At 32.7% G+C, this 25873-nt stretch overlaps 1 protein-coding gene across 1 annotated transcript; it reads left to right on the top strand.

Annotated features, from left to right (window-relative positions):
• The first annotated feature begins 1361 nt into the window (after positions 1–1361).
• Positions 1362–4361, top strand: LOC110687871 (probable pectate lyase 18). The gene is made up of 4 exons (XM_021864513.1): positions 1362–1600; positions 2008–2754; positions 3353–3491; positions 3718–4361. The coding sequence occupies exons 1-4, from the start codon at positions 1485–1487 to the stop codon at positions 3931–3933; spliced, it is 1218 nt and encodes a 405-aa protein (XP_021720205.1). The 5' UTR covers positions 1362–1484; the 3' UTR covers positions 3934–4361.
• The last annotated feature ends 21512 nt before the right edge of the window (positions 4362–25873 follow it).

Here is a 25873-nt window from a genome sequence, read left to right as displayed (position 1 = left end):
CTGCATGGCATTTTCTTGCATGACAATATGAATTGTCTGTCTTTATTTCCTTACTTGATTTTAGCTATGATGATGCCAAATTTTCTTTGAGCTCACTCAACTAAAGCAAATTGCAAATGTTCAAGTAATATCAGCTTCCTATTTTCCATATTTGACAAACTTTTCTTCATTTTTTTTAGTTTTTCTTTTCAAGGCAGGCTAATTTGCCATTATAAAAGATCATATAAACAAGGTGAGTCAACTTTGGAACCTCATATATATCGTTTGACTATTTTATGTGGATAATTTTCTTTACATCAATCCAAATTTAGTAGTCACACTAGAGTATATTTTCACTAGTTTTTTGACGTTTTTTTGTAGGACGAGTTACATACATTCAATCTCTTAAACCTCGCCGTTGGTAGGAGTCCCTTGCATGCATTGATCATCCAATCTAGTACATTACCCAAATCCTTTTGTTAGTGCCCCTGCCTTTTCTTTTACGTAATTTCAAGCTACAGATTTGGTACATGAAAGTCCATTTTGTTTATGTTGGTTCTCTTTTAGTATAATATTGTTATAGCTATTTCAATAGAATGACCTTTTACCTTGAAATTGAGGGGCCAATTTTGATAGAAGTCTTGTTAAATGTAGGTAACTAGATAAAAAAAATGCATCATTTTCAGCTAATAAGTACGCCTAACAAACATTAGACATCGTCAACTGCAAATTTGCTATTATTTGTGTTAAAACCCACAACCTCCCATGTTTATTGTTTAGGCCCATACTAGACCATGCAATACTTTTAATTATTCTATAGTGTTTGCTAATAATATTGGTACCACATGCGTGATTATCTTTGACAAAAAATATATTAGAAAGAAAACTATGAAAAGTAGATGAGAAAGGCCAATTAAAATGTTATTGAAATAGTGTATGATTTTATTCATTTGTTTAAGGGCTCTTTGGTAACTCAATTAAGGTTATTGAAAGGTAGATAAGATGAATAGTCTATTAAATTGAAATCTTTCACGAGTCAACCTGATTTCAGTTTATTTAAGTATTTTTAATACTTTGGAAATGAGAGAGAAGGGTAAAGGATCCCCTCTAACCCCAATCTCGAGATTGGAAGATGCTCTATATTGTGCTAAACTAATAATCTTAGCTTGTTTTTGAAATGGTATGAATGTGTATGTATGTAGGGTGTTTTTTCTCTAACAACCAAAAATTACCAGTAGGGTATCCCGTAAAACCAGTAATCACGAAGCACAGTGAGGGACCCACTTAATACCCAAATTAAAAATGGTAGGTCCCACTTAATTTATAGTTTAATCACGCCATTTAACCCGGCTTTTTACCTCTTTATAATCTGCCCCTCCCTCCCATTTTTATCATCCAAAAACTAACAGACACACACTTCAAACTTCTTCCCTCCCTTTCTCTCTCTTCCCCCACACAAATTGCACAAAATTGAGAGAGAGTGAAAGAGAAAGTGAAGCTCTAAAATGGCAAGATATGCAATGTCATTCTTCCTCTTCTTTGCTTTGTTAGCTCCTATCTTTGTTCTTTCTTCACCAGCTGTTGTCCCTGACCCTGAACTTGTTGTACATGAAGTACATAGGTAGGTGCATTCTATTGGCTCCACTTCTTCTCAATGTTTTCTTGCATTGTTTAATTAATTCGAGCTCCAAGAGTTCGGGGAATTTGTAATCAATAGGTCCGTGTTTTGTCAGATTTATTAATAATCTACAAATTAATTGTCACATTGCTACGTAGCAACTTTTCTAGGACAGAGGAAGTAATAAAATGTGTCACATTATAGTGAGCCGTGCCTCCAAGGTCATTTTAGAGAATTGTGTCTTGGAATTTGAGGCTTTTGTGTAGAGTCCTTATAATGTACAACATCTTCTATCAATTTCTTAGACTCTAGGTTGTTTTGAGCTTTTGCTTTTAGTTTGTTTTTTTATAAAAATGATTTCTTGATTGTAAAATTAATAATGTGTTACATGTCTTCCCCTGTTTATGCAGGAGTATCAATGAGTCCATTGCTAGGAGAAACTTGGGCTACCTCTCATGTGGAACAGGCAACCCCATTGATGATTGCTGGAGATGTGATCCAAATTGGCATGAGAACCGCCAAAGGCTAGCAGATTGCGCTATTGGGTTCGGAAAGAATGCCATTGGAGGCAAAAATGGGCGCATTTACGTGGTCACCGACTCGGGTGATGATGACCCTGTTAACCCCAAACCAGGCACCCTTAGGTACGCTGTGGTCCAAGATGAACCATTATGGATCATATTCCAAAGAGACATGGTAATCAGATTAAAAGAAGAGTTGATCATGAATTCCTTCAAGACTATTGATGGCAGGGGAGCTAGTGTTCACATTGCTGGTGGACCATGCATTACCATACAATATGTTACCAACATCATCATTCATGGCATAAACATACATGATTGTAAGCAAGGTGGCAATGCTATGGTGCGGAGTAACCCTCATCATTACGGATGGCGGACGATTTCGGATGGCGATGGGGTGTCCCTCTTTGGTGCTAGCCATGTTTGGGTTGATCATTGTTCATTGTCTAATTGTATGGATGGGTTGGTTGATGCTATCATGGGTTCAACTGCCATCACCATCTCTAACAATTACATGACTCACCATGATAAGGTTATGTTGTTAGGCCATAGTGACTCTTACACTGCTGATAAGAATATGCAAGCCACCATTGCTTTTAATCACTTTGGTGAAGGTCTTGTTCAGAGGATGCCAAGGTAAATTTCTGAAATTGATCACTATTTATTATGATTCTTGCTAATTAATGCTTGTTTATATTGTCAACATTAGCTCACTTTTAAAGACCAAGATTTGATTTATTTTGTGCAATAATTTTTGGTGATGCTATGATGAATAATGCTTGAACAGAGGAAATGTTATATAAAATATTAAATGCTAAATGTAGAATCATTTTGTTTTAATTTTTTTTTAAAAAAAGCAAGTTAAAACACATTTTTTTTGCTAAAATTTGGAATATAAATATCCTTTTCTTAAAAATGTGGAAACCTCTCAATTTTCGAAATTTGTTAAGATCAATTTTTTTTTTTTTTAGCCATTTCCAATGAGAGATTAAAAAAAAGCTGCAAATACTGAAAAAATGAAAAAGATAGAACTGTTTTAACTAAATTAGTGAAGTATTCGTACTTTGATATAGAGGTCAGGTGAGTCTTGACTATTGAGTATTGTGACATACATAAAAATTAGTGTGATTTCTAGTTTTATTTTTTGCTCTTTTGAACTTTCCTATGCTATGTCAAAATGTAACGCTAGTGATGTTAAAAAGTGGGGCTGATATTGATTCCACAACAATTGCAGATGTAGACATGGATACTTCCATGTGGTAAACAATGACTACACCCATTGGGAAATGTATGCCATAGGTGGGAGTGCTAATCCTACCATCAATAGTCAAGGCAACAGATTTTTAGCCCCTGATAGAAGATTCAGCAAAGAGGTAACGTTTTTGTAACATTTTCATACCCATTTGTTATCTAAAAATCGATAAAAGTCCGTGGGTGTTAAAGTATGCCCCGTGAGATGCATTTTCAGCATGTCACGGACTCACTGTAATATAATAGGCAGTCGGCCTCTTGTGTGAGGTATCGATGTATATTCTTGTTAGACGTGTTACATGTTTTATATTGTTCAGAATAACTTAATGAATGTGTCATATTTTTCAGGTGACTAAACACGAGGATGCCCCGGAGAGTGAATGGAAGAATTGGAATTGGAGGTCAGAAGGTGACCTAATGCTTAATGGTGCATTTTTTACGCCATCGGGTGCTGGTGGCAGCTATGCAAGGGCCTCAAGTTTGGGAGCTAGGCCATCAACCCTTGTTGGCTCAATTACTTCTAATGCTGGTGCACTTAACTGCAGGAAAGGTTCTCGCTGCTGATGTATAATAACAGCTTTAATTAACAGCAACAAATTATCTTAACTCAATTGGGTTCAAGATTAATTATTCATAGGAAAATTCTTAATGAAGAGAGGGACTAATTATAAACTAAGGGAAGAAACATAAAAAAAATCCACAGTTTTTTCCTGGAATTTCACCCTTTTTTTTTTTTTTTTTTTTTTTTTTTTTACTTTTGACTTTTTATCTTTGTCTCCTCTCTTCTTTTTTTTTTTGTTGGTTTTCTTTTGACTGCATTGTTATCAGTTTGATTGTTCTTTCTTTTTTTTCACCCTTATTTTTGTAATTGGGTTGACCCAAGAAAATTACAACCTCGGCCTGTTACTCTAAACCAATCATTTGAATTGTAAGGTTAGAGTTAACAAGTGCAGATGTGTTGATATATAAATTAATGATACTACACTTTTTTAGTTATTGCTTCTTTTTTCTCTCTCTTGATATCTATGTTATGTTGTTTGTCCTCAAAAGGTGCAAAAATAACGATATGGGTTTAAAAGACGGGTTTGTGGTGGCATTTTAGTATTTTACATAGATATATGGCTCGGATTAGCAATTTTAATGGTTGTTATGATTGTGAGGTACAAATTTTTGTACAATCCAAGGGTTATGTATCATTAACTGTTGAGCTTTTGTGCTACATTGGTCGGCAAGTTAAGCTATTAAAAGCTTGGTGGAGAGTATGGACACCACTTCTTGCAGGCAAAAAGGAGGGAAATGAAAAGGATAGATAACCAATAACCAACACTAACATGTGCCCTCAATTAGAGAATGTAAGTATGCAAATTTGTCACCTTTTATTAAAAAAACAAAAAAAAATTATATGGTCACTTTTACACCCACCTATAGAATATCTCTCAATGATCACAAATCAAATTGAGTTAATGTGGCAAGATTTCAGTTGAAGAGTAGAAATCCTTACTTTTTACTATTCCTTATGTGTGGTAGCATTTTGGAAGTTGGGTCTCAACTTTAAGTTTCTCCTCTTCTTGCATCTACTCACTTTACACAAGGGATAAGGCTTGATCTAGTGATGGTAAGAGTTTAATTTTATAACTTAAAGGTCGTGATATCAAATTTTACGAGTCTAACATGCAAATTTGATATATTTATGTGATTCAAGACAACTATTATTAAATGCAATGATATAGATAGGATACAATCTCAAATTTTAAGTATCATCTATTCTGTGACTCTAACTTACTAAATTAGTTAACATCCACATCAATATGATTTGTTAATGCAATATAATTTTTTTTGTAAATTTAGTTCATACTCCTAACATATCATCATTTTAAAGATAATTACCATAGAATTTTTACACCTTTACTCCTTTTATTCCATCCAAAAAAAAAAAAAAAACAATCATACCCAATAAAATTATAGTAAATTAATAAATAAATCAAACATGGAACTCCTCTTATGCCACGGTGGAGAAGTAAGACCTTAAAATAAAGGCATTAATTGAGGTAACCAAGAGTGGCAAAATTAGGTTAGTAAAATGATGATGACAAAGGGAGGAGATGTAGCACATGCTTCTTGGCCTATCTTCTTTTGATGTAACTGTTTTTTTCCAACTAACATACCCTCCACCTCTTTTCCATTATTTTGACCATTCCCTTCTTTCCCATGATATTGACCATCCACTTCAACTTTCAAAATATAAGCCAGCTCCCTAATTTCCTACCCTCCCTTGAGAGCATCTAATCTAAGTAAAAATATAATGGAGTAGTTAATAATTAATGTCTACAAGAATTAAGTTCTTATATGTCCTTGACGCTTTAAAAAAAAAAAAAAATACTTCGTATGTATTAATATTGACTTGATTTAACTTAACTTTTGTTCTCAAATCAACTCGCTTTAACTGGAATCGATATTATTAGAGCCTGGACTGATTTGAAATTGCACAAAACTAACTCAGATCGGTTTGGCATCAAAATAAATTTGTTTCACCCAAACTGCTTTCAATCCGAAACCAAATCGTCAACCCGAACTGACAATTTTAATTTGGATTATCTTACATTTTATGAGTGCTTTCCCAAAATAATGTTGAGAAGAGTTGCAATTCTATAATTACACTTACTTTTTTATAAATTCTCAATATACTGTCCACGTCATCGGTACAATTAAATTATTATTTTTTTCGATTTTTTTGGCAAAACTGCTATCTGAAATTGCAGTTTAGGTGGGAAAACCGCTACTTGAACTTACATTAATTTTTTTAAAAAAACAGAAAAAAAGTCTGACCTCCAACCTTTTTCTCTTTTTCTCGTTCAAACCAAAGTTCATTCCTCCATTGCAATTCACGCTCAAACTTTAGATTTCAATCAAATTTCATTCATTCTTTTTTTAAATTTCATCATTCATTCCATTTGTCCATCATCCTCAAAACCAAAGTGGTGGATTTTCTTATTCAGCTTGGGGATGAACAAATTAAGTTTGAAAATTTGATTTTTGATTCAAATTGTTTGAGTAATAATGTAATATAATGGGATGATCTTCAAATTATTTATCTCAAGGCTAATTCTTTGGGCATGGATAAATAAATCATCTTGCAATTCCCTCTCTATCTTGATTTTTTCAACCAATTATTATCATGCAAAAAGGTTATTAGATATGAATTAATGTAAATTTTCATTATATTAACTATTTTACTACATAATTTTCACTAAGCTAATATCAGTATCATATCACTAATAAATAAAGCCAGTCTCGCAGCTAGGCCACGAGACAGCGACACTTGGCATTCTAGTTTTTTGCCAAGTGTCGCGCCATGCAGGAGATAAATAGTTATTATTGTGACACATATGATGCTAAGTAAGCGATTTTTGGACAGATCTTTAAAGATAAAATTGTTGCATAGAGTTTTATTATCGATAAAATTCTAATATTTCATGTATAAAAAATTAATCATAACTTTTAATAAATATCCTATAACTCAATTCTATTTCCATCAACAAATTCGTTTTAAAAAGTTCTTTAAAACAAGATCCATTTATAATATATTTAATCACAAACTTTTATACGTAGTTGGCCAAACCGTCTCACCAACTATTACAAGATTACAGTTATTTCGTTAGTGCTATAGGAGTTACTTGGTCAGTGTTATAGTGGTTACTCAATCAATGTTATAGATAAGGGTTACTTAGTCAGTGTTAGAGGTCACTCAGTTAGTATTACAGGGGTTACTCGATCATTTTTATATGGGTTACTTTGTTCTGGTGTAGTTAGCCGCATACAAAATGCATTATTATTTAATTTATTTTAAAAAAATTTAGAGAATAAGTGAAATAAGTTTTAATCAGTAAAAATAATTTTAGTTTGGTAAAAATACTTTCATTTAAGTGAAAATAATTTAAGTTCTATACAAATAATTTTAAATCAATAATAACATAGATATCTATTTACAAACAAAACTATACGAAGTACACTCCATATGATATCGTATGTCTAAATATCCTACATTATCAGAACGAATTATTTGACCGTATTTAACATTTAAGTAAAAATATTATCTTAAAATTTTATCAACCATCTGGGCATTGCTCGGGCACAAAACTAGTATATATATAAAGGGGAGTTTTTACCCGAGTTTTTAAAGCGCCACCTAGGATTTTATTTTTAAAAAAATTATTAGAGCGCCACTTAGGATTAATATTTTTAAAACGCTACAATCAGATTATGCCACGTTAGATTAGTTTTTTTAACGCGCTACGTAGGATTATAATAAAAAAGCGCCACGTAGAATTAATAATTTTAAAACGCTACAATAGGATTATGCCACGTAAGATTAATTTTAGAGCGTCACATTGGAAAATGTTATATTTTAGCCAATGAAAAAAAAAGAATTGCAATTTGATCAAAAAATTTATATTAATTATAAAAATAAAATGAGCGCGTTTTTTGTGTGGCGCGTTTTTTGTGTGGCTGGTCATAAAATAACCCCTAATCGATTGAGTAACCCTTGATCAACAAAGTAACTCCTGACCAAGTAATCCCGACCACCCGGTGTGACCAGCCACATACGAAACTTTGTAAAATAAAATATTATTTATTCATATTACGAGTTTTATCTAAATATGAGAAGAAAAAAAAAGTTAATAATTCATTTTATAATAAAAAATTCAAGTAATAAGCAAGCGAATATCACAAAATTTATTAAATAAATATATATTTAATAAAATATTTTATTTGAAAAACACAAACAAACCGTGCGAGCTTCATCTAATATTTAATTATCTATGTATATTATCAATCAAATTCATCTATTGACATGCATTTTATTTTTAATTGTATTAATTATTCAAAAAGGGAAAATATAAAATACTATGTAAACAGCATGTGACCCTACAATTACAATTCTACATGCTATCAGATGACTACACATTACACATATACTCCATTACTTGGTACATAAACAAAATTTATCCTAAAAGACTATATGTACGAACTGTATCAAGGTTTGAATTTTGGTCCAATCGAGCAAAACATGGGGACATGCGCACTTACATCGAAGAAAATCACATGTTTAAGAGTAACGTAGTCATTGTGTCAAACTTACCAATTTTACCCGTAGTACTTCATGGAATCACTAGTTTGGACCCTTCTTTTTTTTTCATCTCATCATCATCATGTTATTTATTCACGAAAAGCCCAAGCATTTCTTTTATATTCACAGTCAAAACTTAACTTTGTTTTTACTTTTTGAATCTATGAGAAGTCATTAGGGTTTTCTTATGACCAAATTATCTACTACGTCATCTTTTATTTAGTGAAGTCATCTTACCTACTACTCTACTAGCTTCTAGAGATGACTCAAAGCGGGTGGTAAATGGGTTGCTTGATTTGAGTATATTCAATTTGGGTCATATACCAAAGAATGATCATTTGAGTTTGGGTTGGTTCAAATCGGGTTGAGTCTAGTAGTTCTAGGTACAATTTATTAATTTACGATTGATTAATTTGGTTTAGATTAAGTCAATAGAGTTCTCCTGAGATAAATAACCCACATGTAGAGGTGTCCACCGTGCGAGTCGTGCGAGCTGGGTTAGGGTTAGGTGGGTCGCGGGTTGGGGTTTCATGACACACGACACGACACACGTAGGGTAGGGTGGGCCGGGTCGTGGGTTGGGTCGGAGAAGTTGGACACACCAGGGTTAGGTTCGTGGGTTAGACGAGTCGTGGATGGGTCGAGCTGGGTTTGTGGGTTAGACGGATCGTGGGTGGGTCGAGCTGGGTTTGTGGGTTAGACGGGTCATGGGTGGGTCGAGCTAGGTTCGTGGGTTAGACGGGTCAAGGTGGGTTAGTGAGTTAGGGTGGGTCGAAGGGTGGGTTAGTGGGTTAGGGTCGGGTGGGTTTGTGGGTTAGGTGGGTTAGGGTCGGGTGGGTTAGTGGGTTAGGGTCGGGTGGGTTTGTGGGTTAGGTGGGTTAGGGTCGGGTGGGTTAGTGGGTTAGGGTCGGGTGGGTTTGTGGGTTAGGTGGGTTAGGGTCGGTTGGGTTTGTGGGTTAGGGTCGGGTGGGTTCGTGGGTTAGGGTCGGGTGGGTTGTGTGGTGTTTTAATTTTTACAAAATTAACAATTTGATGGCTTGCTCTTAATTAAGATGCCTACGTATCCTTATATTATAAAATAAGGAATCAAATCCAGCGTAGTTCTTATATTGTACTTCTTTTGAAATTTGGGGGGGGGGGGCTTGGACCTATCTTTAGAAAACTAAAATTTAATTTTGCAATTAAATTGTAATTTTCGAAAAATAAGTTGCCTACGTATCCCGAAAGAATCAAAGCCCACGTAGTTCTTAGCGTACCTGATTTAGACTTTTCTAGCCACCCATGTTTGTTGCATCATCATCCCCGGAAGCTGCATCATCCGTTGACGACTCCAATATCATCACAGGATCATCTTCATCGTCTTCGTCTTCCTTTAAACCTTGAGTTCTTCTTTCAGCTTGATCCCAATCTTTCTTACAAACACAAATTTGAATGCTTTCCGGAGTTAAGCGAGATCTTTTTTCATCTAACACTCTTCTACCTGCACTAAAAGCAGACTCGGAAGCAACAGATGAAGCGGGAACTGCAAGTATATCTTTTGCAATTCTCGCCAATATAGGAAAACTTTTTTTATGTTCTTGCCACCATTTTATAATTTGAAAGTTGTTGTTGGTCTCATGTTGATATGACAAATAATCATTAATAGCAAGTGTTGAAGAAGATGATGATGAGAATGATGTAGATGCTTTGTGTTTTTTTTTCATAACTTTATCAAGAAAACCAAATCTAGAATCGGAAGTGCTAGTAGTAGTTGGTGTTGCCAAATCAAAACCATAAATAGATGCATAATGATCATAAAGGTCTCCCAAAACAGATTTGCATTTGTTAATATATTCACTAACATCATAATCGATACTTAAACTTGTATAATAAAATTCTAAAAGATTTTCCAAACCTTCAGCTTTGACACCGGGGTCAAGAATAGCAGCAATTCCATAAATGATTGGAAATTCACTAAAATAAGTATGCCACTTACGTTTCATGCTATCAAGAACGGGACGAAGTCCATCAATCTTCATATGCTCTTCGATGGTGTGAACAACTTTAACACACTCAATTATGACTAAATGAACGTTAGGCTCATAAATATAAGAGAAAATATGAGTTGCACTATCAAAAGCATTTAAAACATCACGAACAAAAGAAGCATTAGTCCAATGACTTTCGGTTATTAACTCAGTAGGATCAACACGAGTCTCATTGTAAAGTTGGGTCAAAATATCACGATACTTTATAGCATCACTCAACAACTTGAAAGTAGAATTCCAACGGGTAGGGGTATCAATAGACCATTGTCTTTTCTTAAGACCTCTATCTTTACACATAGCTATGTACTTTCTTCTAACTGACTGAGTAATCCTAATCCATTTTATAACTGTTCTAATTGGGTTTAGCAATGGTTGCAACTCAGCGAGACCCTCTTGAACAGACAAATTCAAAATATGAGCACAACATCTAACATGCAAGAGACTACCACCCAACAACAAATTCAACTCGGAGTCATTTTTCAAATAGTCAATACACTTTGTGTTTGCAGTTGCATTATCAAGAGACAAAGAAAAAACTTTATTATTCAAGTGAAATTCTTTTAAACAATCCAAAATACGAACTTTGATGTTAAAACCGGTATGCCTTTCTTCCATAGCTTGAAAACATAGTATACGTTTTTGAATAAACCAATCATCATCCACCCAATGAGCAGTAATGCAAAGAAAAGGTTCGCCAAAACTAGAAGTCCATGTATCACTTGTAAAACTAACACGACCATCAAAAGTACGAAATAATTCAATCAAACCACTCCTATACTTATAATAAGAAGTTTGTGTATAACGTCTTAGGGTATTTCGGGGGACACGAGTAAATGCAGGTTGTAATGCAACTTTATTAAAATGCTCAACGTTTGCATTTTCACCGTAACTAAAAGGGTATTCATTAGCAATAACTAAAGTACTCATTTCATCAATCATTCTATCTTTATTATAAATGAAAGGTGTACCTCCGCCGGGTTGGTTCATGTATCCACCCAATTGTGTTTGGACGCCACCCCCCGAAGGACGGGGGCCATTTTCGAACAAGTCGTGTTTATTTTGCAAATGCCGACTCAAGGTTCCGGTTCCATCTCCCGTTTTCCAATTATATGACTTGACATTTGCACCTAGCGCCTTGCAAACTAGGCATGTACACGTGAACCTCTTTGGTTGACCAGGTTGCCATCCCGGGGGTGTGACCTCAACTCGTTCAAAATGTTTCCACACCCAAGAAAAATGTGCTCGACCTCTACTTTCACCGCCACCACCTTTCATAAATCAAATTATTAAAATTAATTTTTAAATGCTATTCATGAAAATAAGCTTTTAAATTTTAAATATTTTAATTATACTTATTTAAACGCATTTTTCATGGTAATTAACTAATTGTAAATCATAGAAAATTGGAAACTAAACTAACTTTATAATCATTAATAATAGTTTTTTTAAATATTCATAACAATAAAAATTTAATTAGAAATTACCTTGAGATGAAGGTTGAGATGTTGGTTGCGATGGAGGTGGCATAGTTGAACTTGATGATTGGTGGGACTCGTGGGAGAAATGTTGTGGTGGAGACGTTTGAATATTTTGCCTATCTCCTAAACCATAATCTCCATATTCATTGACAAATTGGTTTAAATTTTCCGTATTAATTTCATACGAAAAATTTGCACCACCACTCCTTTGGCTACCACTTCGACCACCACTTTGACTCCTTCCCATTCCTCCTCTTGAGCTCATTTTTTTTTTGTATGATTACTAATTATAATATGGAGAAGAACTTTTTTTTTTTAGAATCTTAAGAATACTAATAATAATATTAAGGAGATTTTTTTTAACAAAAATATAACTCTATATAACACTTGAGAATTTGAGAACAATAAGAATTTTTAAGTAAGAGAGAAAGAAAGCTTGAATTTGTGTGGAAATTTGAGTGAAATGGAATTGGTATTTATAGGAAAAATAGAATGGAGGATCATACACTTAAAAAACTAGCCGTTAGATACAAAAAACTAGCCGTTAGATACAAAAAACTAGCCGTTTTTTTTTTAAAATGGATGTTAGGCCGTGCGGGTCGTGCGAATTGTGCGGGCTGTGCGGGCCGTGCGGGTTGTGCCGGCCGTGCGGGTTGGGTGGGTCATGCGTGCGGGTTGGGTGGGTCATGCGTGCGGGTTAGGTGGGTTGGCTCGTGCGGGTTGGGTGGGTCATTCGTGCGGGTGGGCCGTGCGGGCTGGGTTGTGCCAGGTGGGTCGGGTTAGGTGGGTTCACGGGCTAGGTGTGTCGAATTAAATGAGTCAAAACGGGTTGTGCGATTTGGGTCGAATCAAACGGGTTAAACTGAGCTGGGTTGAAATGGGTTGTGTCGAAAATTTTGGACCCACGACACAACCCGGATTAAATCCGAGCTGTGCCGGGCTGTGCCGGATTGAAACCGGGTCGGACCCACGTGACCCACCAGCCGTGCGAGTTAGGGTGGGCTGGGTCCAACCCGGCCCACTGGCCACCTCTACCAATGACCAACCAACTTGAACTTAGCCAAGATATATTAATGCCCCCCCCCCCTAAACTAGTTAATCTCTGAAAAAATTCCAATTGAATAATGCATTTTGCGTACCTACCCGTTATAAATGACGGGGTATAATCCTTAAAAATGACCACCTTACTTGAATCGAGCTAGTATGTACAAGAATTAAACTAATTAATTAATGTAAAAACTTCGATCCATTAATATGCTTTGCCCTACTACAATACTACCTAGAAAGGTTATAAATAAGTCAAAAGTTATAACTAAGTAAGACCCTATTTTTTTGAGCTTCTGAGCAAAGTAGAGCAGATTTCAGCAGAGTAGATTTTAGCAGAGCAGATGTCAATTGATTATTAATACTCAATAGAGCTGAGTAGATTTTAACCGAGCAGAGCAGACCATAGCATCTCAAAAGAACAGGTCCTAAATTGAGGATGATTTGGCAAACGACAATACAAAAATACCATAAAGATAAAGCCCAATTAGCCCGATGGACTGGGCGCTTTAGGCGGAATTGGATGTCTTTTTAGTCGGCAAATGTCAGCCCATCTGTCGATCTACCATATAATTTATATTGGTTCATTTATTGTGCCAATTATAGAATCATCCAATTGGAATAAGCAAGGGAATTAAATGTGATTCTTCCTCCCATTTCAATGTGGTTATGTTAAAGATATTATCATTCATTTTATACTTTTACTAATATATAGTTTAATATATTTATGTTGCGAGTAAATAAGTTTTCCATTGTTCCATAACAATTGAAAAACTTTGATTTTTATCATTACTCTAATCACAAAATGTTATGGAGTAATAGATAAGATGGTAAATTTATCTTGATGTATATCATTACAATATCAAGTTTTATAATTTTTATTTATACATAATTAAAGATACTGATTATCAAAATTATGATAAAAGCCAAAGCGCATCAATTATTATGGAACGAAGAGGATATTAAAGTCGAAGTGTTACAATTTTTTTGAAACTATTTATTAACTGAGTAAAATCCCGAGCAATTTACGAATCTTAATAAATTATACAGTGGAGTACAACATTAATTTAACAATTATAGACTAAAAAAAAGAACTATAGTATCCTAATATACTACTTATTTATGCTCATTTTTATAACAAAATTACTTAATGTAAAATATATACATACAAAAATATTTCGTTTGATTGTGTATGAAAAAATATAGGAGTAATCATTAGAGTAGAAGGTGAATATTATAGACTAAGGAAAGATAGAGTGGAGGGAAAATTTTCAATTAATGGATGATACGTGTCATCACAGGTTATTGATTCAGACAGTAATACATAGTGACTTCAATTATTGACTTAGGCCCTGTTTAGTTCACCTTATTTTTGCTTATATGAACTTATCTAATTTGGTCTGGTCTGATCATGATCTGATCTGATTGTCTGATTTGACCAAACTTTGACCTTAAGTGTACGATAATCTATAAGGAAAAAATGTATCAAGTGGGATCTTGTTAGATTCATAATAACGTATATTTTATTAATATGTAATTATCATAATTTATTTCATTACGAAATTAAAGATTTTTAGCGATAAAAAATTGCACATAAAACTCGGGTTGTTAGTTTGTGTATTTAATTTCTTTAATTTGATAATTATGTTCAAGTATTTGTATATAGTGTGTGGTTCGAGCGTTGTCTCGATTGTCACTTTTTTTTTTACCTCATATGTATTTATATTCTAGTCTATGAAAAATAAATGAATTATATTACCTCTAATTTACTAAATAAATGAAAGGAATATATATAATATTATATGAAATTTGAAATATTGATTAATAAAAGTTGGTTGAGATGGTAAATGTATTACCTTTGTGTATCAGAGGTTTTGGGATCGAATCTAGCTTAAAGCATAATGTGACACCGTTCCTTTGAAAGGAATGCTTTTTAATATATAGAATAGATTTTAGCACATTCTAATTGCATGTTTTAATTTATTGTGACATAATACAAGTATTAGACTATTAGTAACGAGGCATAACTTCAAAATATTCGTATATAGCACAATTAGCTACTACATTTGGTTTTGGTAAAAATTAATACAACATTTGGTTTATAAAGATCACAAGGTATAATCCTTAACAATGACCAGACAACTTGAATCGAGCAAATATATATTAATGTTCCCTTAAATCTAATCTGATAATGCGCTTTACGTACGCACCTATTATAAATAACGGGGTATAATCCTTAAAAACAACCAACTTACTTGAACCAAGCAAGTGTATATTATTATATTAAACTAGTTAATGTAAAAAATTCCGATCCTATATATGCTTTGCGTTTCTTACCTAGAAAAGTTATAAATATGTCATAAGTTCATAACTTAGTAAATTGACAGGATGATTGACAAATGACAATACAAAAATACCATAAAGATAAAGCCCAATTAGCCCGATGGACCAGGCGCTTAAGGCGGAATTGGATGTCTTTTTTGTCGGCAAATGTCAGCCCATTTGTATATCTATATTTTACATCCTCTGTTCTTTTTTACTTGACCTGTTTCTTTTATCACGCTTGTTAACGTACAAGTTTAACCATCAATAACTTTAATTCTCTATAAATAAAAATTTTAAAAGTTATATTGTGATAGTACTTATTTAGACGATTCTAACAAGATCCCACATGAATATATTTTTCCTTACATATGATTCACAAAAGACAGTCAAAAATAGGGTGGTGAATAGTGTAAAAGTCAAAGCGGATCAAGTAAAAAAGAACAGAGAAAGTACAACGTTGCCTTCAAGCCTTCAACCTATGGCACTTTACATAGGTTCATTTATTGTGTCAAATATAATTAGAATCATCCAATTGGGATATGCAAGGGAATTAAATGTGTTCTTCCAATTTTTTTTTTTTTTTTTTTTGACAAGAATTCTTCCATTTTAATGTGATTGTGTTAAAGATATTATCATTCATTTTATAGTTTTACTAATAAGTTAAAGATATTATGATCGAATTTGTGTACAAGTAAGTTTCAAACTGTTCTATAGTACTCCCTTTGTCCCTTTATTTTTGCCCCATTTGATTGTGCGCGGTATCCAAGACACGTGTTAAAACGTTTATATCTCCATTTCCATACACGTAAAAATTATAAAAAAAATTGATATTAATTAAATTTACAATAAGATGAACCAAACAAAATCTCACATGACTATATTTCATTTAGTAGAACAACGGAAATCTGTAGTCAGAGTTTTCTAAGATTGACCCATATTGTAGCAATGGAGCAAAAAAATAGGGATGGTGGGAGTACATGACAAACTTTGATTTTTATCATTATTTTAATTATAAAATGTTATGATGTATATTATTGGAACATTAAATTTTATAATTTTATTAATACATAATCAAATATACTGAAAATCAAAATTGTGATAAAAGCCAAAATGTATCAATTATCATGGAATAAAGAGGGTATATTAGTCGAAGTATTGCAATTTTTTTGAAACGATTTATTAACTCAGATTGTCTTACATTTGTAGATTTAAGCAAAAGCTTTAACCGTTTAGAGAAAAACATTGGACATAGACTAAATACACAATCCACAAAATTTTATTTATCCAGGTTCTATCGGCCCATTAGTGATACACAATCCATAATATTTTCTTTAGCCAGGTTCTATTGGCCCATTAGTGAAGTGCAACATCATATACTAAAATGGGTTTTGACTAAAGATTAATCAAGTAGTTGACTACTTGACTGAAGCCCAAAACTACTAAAGAGCTCATCATATGTTTCATCTATCATGTCAAATGACTCAAAGCGGGTGGTAAATGAGTCGCTTGATTTGAGTATATTCGATTTGGGTCATATACCAAAGAATGATCATTTGAGTTTGGGTTGGTTCAAATCGGGTTGAGTCTAGTAGTTCTAGGTACAATTTATTAATTTACGTTTGATTAATTTGGTTTAGATTAAGTCAATAGAGTTCTCCTGAGATAAATAATCCACATGTAAGTGATTTTATTGTCGCACATTGGAGAAAGGATGATGATTACTCTTTTGAGCGTTTCATAGACTAGTTAATAATTCATCTTTTTTTCACATAATCTCATCGATTAATGGATGCAATCCAAACTCATTTGACTATTAATGAAATATAATAAGATACGACTTTTATTTGGTTTGTTGGAAAATGAAATTTAAGAATGCATGCAAACTTAGAGTACTTGACTAAACAAAACAAGTAAATAATGTACATTTTATATATATATTGAATTATTTTTTTATTTTTTTTTGGTGAGAAGAATTTATTATTTAAAATAGTTCAATATTATTTCTTATTTTATGTGTAAAATTAAGCATATGCTCAAGCAATGCCCGTCATTAATTACGTAGCGTAATAACTTATGTAGTTATGTGGCGGATCGTCGACCAGAATTACGATAAAAATAAAATATATTGTAGCATCGATCTTATATTCTAAAACCTTGACTAATCCCCACCCTAAACTTTAGGAATTAAAGGTAGCTTTTCAGGATCTAGCTTCAACATGAAAATCATAATTAAAAATTTAATGTAGAAAGCATTTTCCATCCATTTTATAAACAATGACAGCCGCCCAACCACCGTCCAAATGTCCAATACCACCACGCACCACCGTCCAACCACCCCCACCCCATCCTTTTCGAAATGATAAACCCTAGCATATACGAAGTATATATCTATATAAAAAGTTAAAAGAGGAAATAAATCAATTTCATACATAGACATAGCACATAAAATTACCTTAGCTTCCACATACACGTGTATGACAAAGTTAGCTAGAATCGACTTGTCTATAGTATTTCATCAGTCCCTTTTTGTCTTGCTACACAGGACGGCTAACACATAAGTTTTACCATTAATTAATATATGAAAACACATATAAAAATCCTATAAAATTAATACTTGTATTATTTAAGACATTTAAATTTAAAAAATATATTAATACTAGCTTAACTACATTTAACGTGATAACATGAGTTTTTTTATATTAGTATAAACATATATTCAAAGTTAATAAATATATAGGGTAAAATGTCAAATTGTGTCAATTATTTTGAAATCAAGGTTGTTAATAAGTAGCGTCAACCGAATTATGTGATGAGTAACACTTTGACAAATAGCTAAGATTGATAAGATGTGTAGTATTTACCTGATTTTCACTTATTGATTAGAACTTATTAGAATATATTATTAAAACTTATTATACTTGTAATTTGAGCTTGAGTACCCTTATTAGAATTTTTAATTTTTTCCTAAACTAACTTCATATAAATTTATTAAACTTGAAATAAGTGAAAATAAGATAAACAGAATATGCCATTACTTGAAATAATCGAGGTAAATGTAAGTGAAAGTAAAAACACGATACTCGTAATTGAAAAACTTAAATGTTGTTGAAAGTTGATAAGTTGGTTTGAAAGCTGGTTGGTGGTTACATACCGCATATATAAGACTAGGAAAATGCTTCCTTGTATACGCAAACTCTCTTATCCTAAATCCTAAATCGTAATTAAGCACTAGATCTTCAAACATATTACGTATGTCTTTTAACATATAATACATATCAATTGGTACATGATGTTGATTCTTCACAAATTAAAGTTAATCAAAATTAATTTGATGTAATTTTTACTTTAAATAGTCACGACTTTTTATTTATATCATTAATTTCCAAGTTAATATATATAAGAACAAGTTATAGGATTAAGGACTACCTTGGCGTACAACAAATGGCTCTCTTAAATCGTAGAAATGTCATAAAAGCCTTCCTAATTATATAATTTGTAGACTAATACTATACAATTAAGTTATTAAACCCTGTCAAAGCAAAATATAATTAAATTAGTCAGACTAGTGCACCTAATTATATATTAATATTCTAGCATCATGAGTTTGGTAGGATCATATAAATGTGAGGGTCCATATATTTGGCTAATTTATGTACGCGCACGACGTGCTCTATCTTTTTCAGCTTAGAAAGCATTTAGTAGTGCTCAACTGCTCATTAAGAAAGCTAATTTTTCTAGTCCAATCGGAGCAATATTAACCTTACATCTCTTGATGGAGTTGCATCTCCATAAGCCAATTTAGTAACTACGTACTCGTTAAGTTTAGGAAAAAATAAGTTCGTGATAAGCTCACATATATTTCGATAAGTTTATGAGGTAGGTTAAGTTATCAACTTATTCTTAATACCCCTTGTTTTCAAAATAAATGCTCTGGTTATATAGCTTACTAGATGAAACCCGTGCGATACACGGTTTCTTTGTATTTTTTTCAAATAAAATATTTTACTAAATATATATATATCTAATAAACTTTGTGATATTCGCTTGCTTAGTATTTGAATTTTTTATTATAAAATGAATTATTAACTTTGTTTCTCATATTTAGATAAAATTCGTAATATAAAAAGATAATATTTAATTCACAAAGCTTCATATATGACTCAATCGATCAAATTCATATTTGGTGACGCCGTGTGGTCGGGATTACTTGGTCAGGAGTTACTTGGTTGATCAAGGGTTACTCAATCGATCAGGGGTTACTCGGACGGCCAAGGGTTACCTGGTCAGTGTTTGGGTGTGTCTCAGCCGACCACACGATATGGTCAACCACACAAAAAACACGCTAATTTTATTTTTATAATAATATAAAATTTTTGATTTAAAATAAATTGTAATTTTTTTTTTCATTGGCTAAAATATAACATTTTTCCATGTGACGCTCTAAAATTAATCTTACATGGTATAATTCTATTATAGCGTTTTAAAATTATTAATCCTACGTGGCGTTTTTTTTTATTATAATCCTACTAGCGCTTTTAAAAAAACTAATCTTACGTGACATAATTCGATTGTAGCGTTTTAAAAATATCAATCCTAAGTGGCGCTCTAATAACCTTTTAAAAAATAAAATTCTACGTGGCTCTCTAAAAACTCGGGAAAAAACTCCTCTTTATATATATATATTAGATTATAGATGTCTGGTCATATTAAGCTTCTGTTTGACTGGTTCATCAGAATAATTCTATTTTTTATGAATTCATTTTATTTTTTCTGAACTTATTTTCTTTTAATTTCTATTTTTTAAAATTATATTTATCTAAAATTATATTTCATAACTTATTTTACTACCTATTTGAAATAATATAAACTTATTATCTTTACAAGAAAGCGAGGGAACTAAGATAGATGATTTCTGAAATAAGAGGAAGCAAATAGACCCTAAATTTCTTTAATTTTAATGTTAATTTTCTGATTAGCTAAATAATTATACGAATAATTAAGTTTTATTTAGGTGGCTTGGATTCAAATGAATAGCACGCATGACATGCTAAGAAGTCACAATCTTATAGTGCACATAGTTGCGATTGTATATCTCACTTTACACTCAGTCACTCACAACAAATGGCTTATGATCTATAATAGGATATTAGGAATCCAACGATTTTAGAGGCTCAACACTTGACTAATTGTAATTGACCTTTGGATAATTTGAAGACACAAAGTAAAAGTTTTAATATATAGTTTTAATCTTAACTTCTTGTTATAATCAATCTAGACAATCGAAAGTACAGTCATAGTCACCTAGTCTTACATTATATAATGTTTCCTTCAATTCATGCAAAGTTTATCCAAGGAAATTAGTATAATTATTAATTAATTACGTAGTGCTCTCATGCTTTGTCATGTAATTAGCCCAAATTTTAGCAAAGAGACTTTTTTTAAGTAACTTTATCTTCTTAAAATAAAGAAAAGTATTAGAATTACTAAGTATTACATCATATGTTAATTTTGCACCCACAAAAGAAACGAAAAGAATTAGACAGCAACCAAACAACTTGGGACTTTTCTAATTACTTAAGTATTGATCTTAGCCAAAATGTTGACGATGGTGCACTTTTCCACCTACCATAATTAACATTAAATTAAGCTTCTAATTGTAATTATCTATTGTTAATGATGCACTTTTCCACCATAACATTACACTAGGCTACTATAATATGTAGAGTGATGAGCAAGACTTAGGTATCTTATCCAAAACTATACTTCTTATGGAGATTTGGTATTCCAAATTCACTATTCCAATATTTGATTCCAATAATCTTATGTTAGTGGATCTTCGTATACTCTAGGTATACATTTTTAAATTTGGATTTGCTTGCATTATACTTAGCTTGGAGTACACCAAAAATTATGCATCTTGTTTTAAGATGGAAATAATGAAATGAAACCATTGACTTTTACAAAATCCAGGTTGCATTTTATTTACCTGATTTTCATTTTTCTAATGAGCTTAATGAAATTGCTCAAATTTGAAATTATATGAGTTTATTAGATTTTATTAAAGTTTATTTTAGTTTTAAAATGAACCTAAATAATTATTATTATAGCTTATTTTTCTTGAAATAAGTGGGGTAAATGGATAAGAATTTCAGTGACCGCCAACTAAACAAGATGTATTCAAAGTCGTTGTCAAATCCATAATACTCTATGATATGCATATTACTACACCACATGGCATTCGCTACTTGACTACATATAGTACAATTAATGGTTACTTGCTAACCTACAAGTTTATTTTAATTAAAGTAGCATCTTAGCATACAAATATAATACTCCATGTGATATACTATGATATGCAATATATGAATTCAACTAACAATACTACAAATTCTGCAATTCCAGCAACATCATGATATTGGTGTTCCTTGTAAAAGATCATAGGGTCCCAAAGCCAACTAATTATAAATATATTCAGCAAAAAAAAAAAGTGGGCAAAATCTACTCCATATTCTTTTGGCTAATCAGAAAAGGGGCCAATTTTGGTTAAGAATGTTTTCTTGTTCCTTCATAACTTGGCCTTACCACTCAAGCTAGGGTTGTATCTTATATATATGTATTGTATTGTACAATCGATTTGCAAAAAGGATTGTGTCTAGGAAAGACCTCAACAATAATGATTTGGGCTTCCACTATGCACATGCCTTATATATTTTAAAACTTAACAAGCGTCTTATAAATCTAAAAATCTTATATTGTCTTGTTTATTTGTTACATATTAATTATAAATCTTACTATTTTTAAAAATCAATAATAAGAATTGAAATTGTAGATAATAAGTTGTTGGTTGAAGTCTTAAAGTAATTGATACTCAAAATCTAATCTTAGCTTCTTTGCATTATTGCTTTTGTAAACGGATTTTTCACCAAAACATACGATGTGAGTAATTAATTCAAATTAGATGAATTAGAAATAATAGACATATAATTTAAAAAAAATTATACGAACTTATGATTTAATTTGCATTTATTTATTTAGATAATGAAATAAATAAGTATTCCTCATTTCTATAATGAATACGAAGTACTTCGTATATTATAGCTACAAAAAAAAATTTGGTACGTAGCACTAATTTGCAACCGCAAAAAAAAAAAAAAAAACAAAATCCAAACGACTAGACACTTTCTTAGTTTCTTACCAATTACTTAATTAATCATACCGAAGTTGCGTGCTATTATTATATTGAGGATTCTAATGCATCCGTAGCTCGATCTTAACTGAAAGGTCGAAGATGCTGCACTTTTCAAACATGACATTAAACTGTCAAAAGAAAAAAGAAAAGTACTAGTAAATTATTGACAATGGTTTGCACTTTTCACCAAAACAAATAAAAAGCAAATTAAAATAGGAATTGATTAATTAAACAAATACGGAGTAGTAAAACATAAGATTGTATAAACTACGGGTTGTCATTGGTCGATCGAATCTAATACTCCGTAGATGCTTGTGTCAAAAATATAGATTCAGTCCTTATAAATGGACCACTTGCAACTATTCTACGTATTGATCTCAAGTCACATACTCATACAACATAAGGACAACATAAAACTCAAAAGCTAACAGTTCTTATAAAACGAACTAGGTCAACATATATTGTTATAGAGGGGCAACAAGTTTATTAATTTGTTTTAGACTTTTAGTACTAGTTTGTAATCTTCTTTTAACCTTTGTCGAAAATAAAGAAGTCAAAATAATTTTGTTTTATTACAGTCTATGGAGTATACATATCATGTACACTAAAAAAAGAGGATGGAAGAATTTTATAAACTATCTAATATAAAAAAAATAATAATAATAAAAAAAAGGGTTTTTCTATATGGTGACCTCGTTTTTTTTACTTTTCTACGTGTGACCTGACAAATATGAATTTCTACGCTGTAACCCTAAAATACGAAAAGTCACTACATTGTGACCTCGCCGTTAGTTGGTTCCATTAACTTAAACTATTTCCGTTAGTGGGGTCCAATCACCGTCCAGCTACCTTCCAGCCACCCCACTGCCACCCCCTTCGTCAGCCACCCTTCCCCCTCCTTTTCCAGCGACCCCACCCCCTCCCCTTCCCCATCCCCACCACCACCCAAACCCAAACCCTAGAACCACCATCCCACCATACCCTTCTTCCCTCCATAACCACCAGACAATCGCGACCACCATCAACATGGCACCAGTCCAAAACAAAAAAAGAGCCCCTTAACCCCAAAGACCACCACACACAGCCTTCTTCTCCGGCGAACAACACCTCCCCGCCGATACCACACGCTCAATCCCCTCCCCCGACGACGCGAGCCCCACCGTACCCCTATGCGAACATCACCACAGTGCCAGGGAAGGGAATGGGTTTCAGGGCAGAGGAAGGGGCTGAATTGCTGCCATGGGTTCTTCAAATTGAGCCGAAATTGGCTGAAATTGGGGTTGGGCGACTTGAATTGTAATGGCTGGCGGTTTTTCGTGCGGTTGTGATTGGTGGTTGCCGCTGCAATTGCGGGCTTGTGAATTGGAGATGGCTGGTGGTTTTTGGTGGTAGCGTGAGGTGATTCAGTGGGCTGTGGCTTGGTGTGTGCGGGCGTGAGGTAGAAAAGTAGAGCTGGGTTACGGTGGCAGTGGGGTGGCTGGAAGGTGGATGACGGAGGGGTGGCAGTGGGGTCGCTAGAAGGTGGATGACGGAGGGGGTGGCAGTGGGGTGGCTGGAAGGTGGCTGGACGGTGGTTGGGCCCCACTAATGAAAATAGTTAAAGTTAACGGAAGCAACTAACGACAGTTTAACGGCGAGGTCACCATGTAGTGACTTTTCGTATTTTAGGGTTACAACGTAGAAATTCATATTTGTCAGGTCACAACGTAGAAAAGTCAAAAAAACGAGGTCACCATGTAAAAAAACCCAAAAAGAAAAGGGAGGGGACGGGGGGAATCTATGTAGTGTAATACCTGGCAAATTTAAAAAAGAAACGTGGTGACTGGTGGATATTTGCCGTAGATTTCGGATATATTTTGTATGTAATTTGTATTCTTATTCTAGCTTTTTTAAAAGCAGTTATTCAGTTAGTGTTATAGGGATTACTCTATTACGGTTATAGAGGTTACTTAGTTAGTAATATTGGGATTACTTTGTCAATGTTGTAGGGGTTAATTTGTTATTTAAGAGTGTTACTCAATTAGTATAATAAGGGGCTATTTTGTCAGTGTAATAAGGGTTATTTTGTCAATATTATAAGAATTACTCCGATTTTTTATAAGTGGTCATACAGTGAGACCAGTTGCACGGTTTGTCGTAAGTTTTACGTACCACTCAAAACTTTATGTAACTAAGCTATATGATCATATATTGTGTACGTATGTCGGCATGTTCGTAGATTTTTAAGGAAAAGAAGGCCAAATATTCAAAGATCTTAATGTAAATCTATTCTTCTAAATCATCAATCAGTATCATACTGTTCCATATTTGTTTGCATTGGGAGTTTGGGACAATATCTCATAAACATGTTAGGATACATTAACAATTCAACATACGAAAAGCACCTAATACAATAAATAATACTCCATCATTAAGAAGATATTATCAATCACAAAATATTATCAAGATCCTTTAAATTCTCTGTTTTTTTTAGTTGACACCATTTGACTTTTACATTATTCACAAACTACACTTTTGACTAGTTTTTGTGATTTATGGCTATAATAAAATATGATCATCTGAGATTTTATTTGAATCGTCTCAATGTATATTTTATTAAAGTCTTTTTTTTTTAAAAAAAAAAAATTTACAATATCAATAATTAGATATATTAATCGTTAAAATAGTGCGTTAACAAGTATGATTATACAAAAGTGTCAACTAAAAAAACCGAAGGTAATACTCTATAACATACTTTGTAATTTCGTAGCGTTATAAATATCTTTGGATATCAAAATAATTGTTTTTTTTTTTGACACATAATGATTGTTTTTATTAACTAAATATCACAAAAAGTTTTTTTAGGCAGAAATATCTTAAAACAAGAAGTTCTAACGTGGCAATCTTGTATCTACGGGTACTTGCATGATGCGTATGGTTTAGTACAAGCTGTTTATACTGTATAAATAATGTGTTTTTAGGGAAAAAGTTAGAATAGAAGAGAAAAAAGTGCTTGAACTTTAATTTTGTAGTAGTCGGCAGTTAGTTGTTCACACATGAATCAAGTTCAATACTATAACAAATAAAAGGTTCAATATGTGACAAAACTAGGTTATTATTACTACAATACTGCGTAGAATGTACGTATTATTTATTTATGGTATATTGGTATGCCAAATATTTCACACTTTGTTAGAAGGTTTTTCTAAGTCAAATAAATAAATTAACCTTTAATTGGTTGTGATAGAATGACCAATTTACAACCCAAGATCTAAGATTAATCATCAAATAAAGACGTACATTACCGTTGCATGAATTGTATGACATGAAAAAA

This window comes from Chenopodium quinoa, unplaced genomic scaffold, assembly GCF_001683475.1.
Source record: "Chenopodium quinoa cultivar QQ74 unplaced genomic scaffold, ASM168347v1, whole genome shotgun sequence".
NCBI lineage: Eukaryota > Viridiplantae > Streptophyta > Magnoliopsida > Caryophyllales > Amaranthaceae > Chenopodium > Chenopodium quinoa.
Note: the sequence above shows the minus strand (reverse complement) of the source record. Positions and strands in the feature narration are given on the sequence as shown.

Excerpts from the sequence above, each read along its gene's own strand:
- LOC110687871 (XM_021864513.1), top strand. The coding sequence starts at position 1,485 with ATGGCAAGATATGCAATGTCATTCTTCCTCTTCTTTGCTTTGTTAGCT. Across the intron at positions 2,755-3,352 it reads CTTGTTCAGAGGATGCCAAG|ATGTAGACATGGATACTTCC; the intron begins GTAAATTTCTGA and ends CAACAATTGCAG. Across the intron at positions 3,492-3,717 it reads ATAGAAGATTCAGCAAAGAG|GTGACTAAACACGAGGATGC; the intron begins GTAACGTTTTTG and ends CATATTTTTCAG.